The following is a 3,446-nucleotide window of genomic DNA, read 5'->3' as shown; positions in this document are numbered from 1 at the left end:
CTGAGTTTTTACCTAGCATTCGTTTTTGTTCGCTCTGTATATTTCGCCATTTATTTGTGCACATATGCACATTTCTAGGCTCGGGCATCAACACTATCTCGGCAAAACTCCCATAGATTTCAGCGAGAAATGCGACTGCAGGCAAAGCCAGCCTCCGCACAAGCCAGAGGCACGGGAGTACACTGCTTTCGAGGCTTTTCCTTCCCTTCATTTAAAAAAAGTGCATTCGGTTTTGAGGCGGGCAGGTTACTGTAGGGAGAAATCTCCCCACATTTTGACGGGCGTCGGCGGATGCGTTTGTCTTTTTTCCCGTATATTAAACGGGAAGATCAGAGAAGAAAATGTATCCCGATGAACTTTTTTTTTTTCCTTATTTGTTAACGTTCCTTATTCACCTACAAAATCACAAGCTCCCGGGAGCCCAGCGCCGAGAGCTCCTGCGCGGCCGGCGTGCTGCTGCGCGGGGAAGCGCCGGTGCGCGTTAGCTCAGACGAACGCGCAGAAATTCGCTTTGGACGCGGCGGGAAGTTTTGCAGATCCCTGTGCTAAGAAATCCAGACTCCGCCGGGGTGTTAAAGCTCAGACTCATTGTAGGGGAGAAATAAGCCGTTTCCCCGGCGGTGCCCGCAGAGCCAGGGACTTCCCGGCGCACTCGTGCGCGGCGCGGAGCGGCGGTGCGGGGCCGGGGCCGGGGCCGGCGCACGTGGGGTGCGACGGTGCGATGCCGGGTGTTACCGCTAAAACCGGGCAGAGGGGCCGGTATAAAGAGCTCTGTGCGGGGCGCGCCGAGCACCTCTTCTCCCTCCGCTCAGGCGCTGCCGCGGGCACCGCCGGCACGGAGCGGCGTTCCGCGTGTCGGGGTTTCCATGCCCGCACCCGCGCACCCCGCGCTGCCTGCGGCGCTCCCCGGCCGTTACCCGCGTCCCGGCGCCCACGCAGGGAGCGGGCGGGCGCGGCTGCCGGCGGAGGACCGGGCTGGCACATCTCGGTGGCCGGGGGTTTTCGCCCGACGGCGGAGACGGCGATAAGCGGCTCGTCCCGGCATCGGGCTGGGAACAAAGACGCGGAGTTGGGCTGGGGCCGGCGGCGGGCGCCGGCAACGGGCACCGGGCAGCCCGGCGGCGAGGGGCGAGAGAGGGGCCGGCGGGGCTGGGGGGCCGACCTGGTGCCACAGGTGGGAAAGGCGCCGGGGGGCTGGCAGGGGAAGCTGGCGCCGGCGGAGACCGCGGCTGCAGCCGGCAAAATAAACAAGGGGGAGCGGGCTGAAAGCTGCGCTGAAAGCGAAGGAGAGCGATAAAGAGAAAGAAAAGAATATTAAATCGCGAGAGAATGAGAAAATAACCCCGCCAAAGGGAGAGGAGGGGAGAGGCCGCCTGCTACGGCGTGGGTGGGGTCGACAAGAATAGAGTACATTATGCAGTTCATTTAGTTAACAAGGGAAATAATGAGGGAGCGTGCGGCGTGAATGCCAAGAGAAGAGGCACAGAAAGCCTATTGAGCGCCCCGGCGCCGCCATCACATGGCGCGGGCGCTATTTAAAGCGGGCGGGCGGGCGCCGTTCAGCACCACTCGGGCTGGCCAGCGGCGCTGCGCGGGTGCTGCGCGGGCGCTGCGCGGGCGCTGCGCGGGGCCATGCCGCGCTCCTTCCTGGTGGACTCGCTGGTGCTGCGGGAGGCGGGCGAGAAGAAGGGGGAGGGCAGCCCGCCGCCGCCGCTCTTCCCCTACGCCGTGCACCCGTCGCACCCGCTGCCCGCGCTGCCGGCCGGCGCCTGCCACGCTCGCAAGGCCGGGCTGCTCTGCGTCTGCCCGCTCTGTGTCACCGCCTCCCAGCTGCACCCGCCGCCGCCCGCCATCCCCCTCATCAAGGCCTCCTTCCCCCCCTTCGGCTCCCAGTACTGCCACTCGCCCCTGGCCCGCCAGCAGCACTCCGTCTCCGCCGTCAGCGTCGGGCACGCACCGGCGCTCTACCAGGGCGCCTACCCGCTGCCCGACCCCCGGCAGTTCCACTGCATCTCCGTGGGTAAGGGTGGCACGAGTGGGCGGGCGGGGGGACGCCTGCATGCTGACGGCCGCGGCTGCGGGCAGGTGCCGGGGGTCCCCGGGAGGGGCAGGGCCCAGCCGACGGCACGTGGGGCGGGGGGGTCCCTGCCCAGCGCCCGCAGGCCGGACGGGGAGTCCCGGCACCTCTCGCTGCCGGTGCCGCGGGGGACGCGCAGGGGAAGCCCCGCTGCTGCCCGCCGAGCCTCCGGGCCGGGCGGTGGGAACGGGGCGGGAGGCGGCCCCGCACCCCGTGAGCTCGGGCTCCGGCCAGGCAGCCGCTCGCCGGTTCGCCGTCCCCCGCGCAGGGGAGGGCGGGGTGCGGCTCCGCAGAGCGGGCGGGGGGGGGCTCGGCGAGGACCGGCGGGTGCTCGGTGCTTGCGGGGCGGGCGGTGGCGGGCCCGGCAGGTCCTGACGCTGCGCTCCGCTCCGCAGACAGCACGTCCAGCCAGCTGCCCAGCAGCAAACGGATGCGCACCGCCTTCACCAGCACGCAGCTCCTGGAGCTGGAGAGGGAGTTCGCCTCCAACATGTACCTCTCCCGGCTGCGGCGAATCGAGATCGCCACCTACCTGAACCTCTCCGAGAAGCAGGTGAAGATCTGGTTCCAGAACCGACGGGTCAAGCACAAGAAAGAAGGCAAAAGCAGCTCCCACCGGGGCGGGGGGGGCGGCCACAGCTGCAAATGCTCGTCCCTTTCCACCACCAAGTGCTCGGAAGACGACGAGGACTTGCGCATGTCTCCGTCCTCCTCTGGGAAGGACGACAGAGGCCTCGCAGTCACCCCCTAGCCCTCCGCACGCCCACCCCGGCTCCCCAGGAACTGCAGCGAGAGCAGGAGCGGGAGTCCTGCCTGCTCCGGTGCTGAGATGCAGCCGAAGGATTTTATACCGTTTTGTATAATCTGTGTAATTTACGAAAGACTTTCTCGCCTTTCTAGACCGTCCTCCGGCCCACGGGGCGGGTGTCCGTGCGCCCTGTTGTAAATAAACGGCTCCCTAGGACCCCAGGCGTACCCCTGTAGTCCTGTCTCACTTGTCTCCCCGCAGACGCAGCCCCGGGCCCGGGAGGCTTCTCACAGACATCTCCGCGCACAGGCGCGGATGCTGCGCGGCGGCGGGTGGTGCTGGCCTCCCGGAGGGATGCTGTCCGGGGCTCCCCCGGTAACTCGGTGGTGTCTGAAAGCGGGCGGACGGGGAAGGTCGGGGACTGTTTGGTTTTTGTGTGTTTTGTTTTATTTTGTTTTGTTTTTTAATTTCAAAAAATTTTCTCGATTTTATTTTGACTTTGTCGCTGTCGGCGCGCAGCTGTGGTTGTATCCGTCCCTCTTCCCCCCCCCCCCCCCCCCCCCCCGCGCCGGGAGATATTTATTTATTTATTTATGTGCAGAGAAACGGCGATGGCGATGA

At 66.0% G+C, this 3,446-nt stretch overlaps 1 protein-coding gene across 1 annotated transcript; it reads left to right on the top strand.

Annotated features, from left to right (window-relative positions):
* Nucleotides 1–1,632: 1,632 nt before the first annotated feature.
* Nucleotides 1,633–2,828, top strand: GSX1 (GS homeobox 1). The gene is made up of 2 exons (XM_074931971.1): nt 1,633–2,020; nt 2,473–2,828. The coding sequence occupies exons 1-2, from the start codon at nt 1,633–1,635 to the stop codon at nt 2,826–2,828; spliced, it is 744 nt and encodes a 247-aa protein (XP_074788072.1).
* The last annotated feature ends 618 nt before the right edge of the window (nt 2,829–3,446 follow it).

Source organism: Athene noctua, chromosome 1 (genome assembly GCF_965140245.1).
Source record: "Athene noctua chromosome 1, bAthNoc1.hap1.1, whole genome shotgun sequence".
Taxonomy (NCBI): Eukaryota; Metazoa; Chordata; class Aves; order Strigiformes; family Strigidae; genus Athene; species Athene noctua.
Note: the sequence above shows the minus strand (reverse complement) of the source record. Positions and strands in the feature narration are given on the sequence as shown.

Excerpts from the sequence above, each read along its gene's own strand:
- GSX1 (XM_074931971.1), top strand. The coding sequence starts at position 1,633 with ATGCCGCGCTCCTTCCTGGTGGACTCGCTGGTGCTGCGGGAGGCGGGC. Across the intron at positions 2,021-2,472 it reads GTTCCACTGCATCTCCGTGG|ACAGCACGTCCAGCCAGCTG; the intron begins GTAAGGGTGGCA and ends TCCGCTCCGCAG.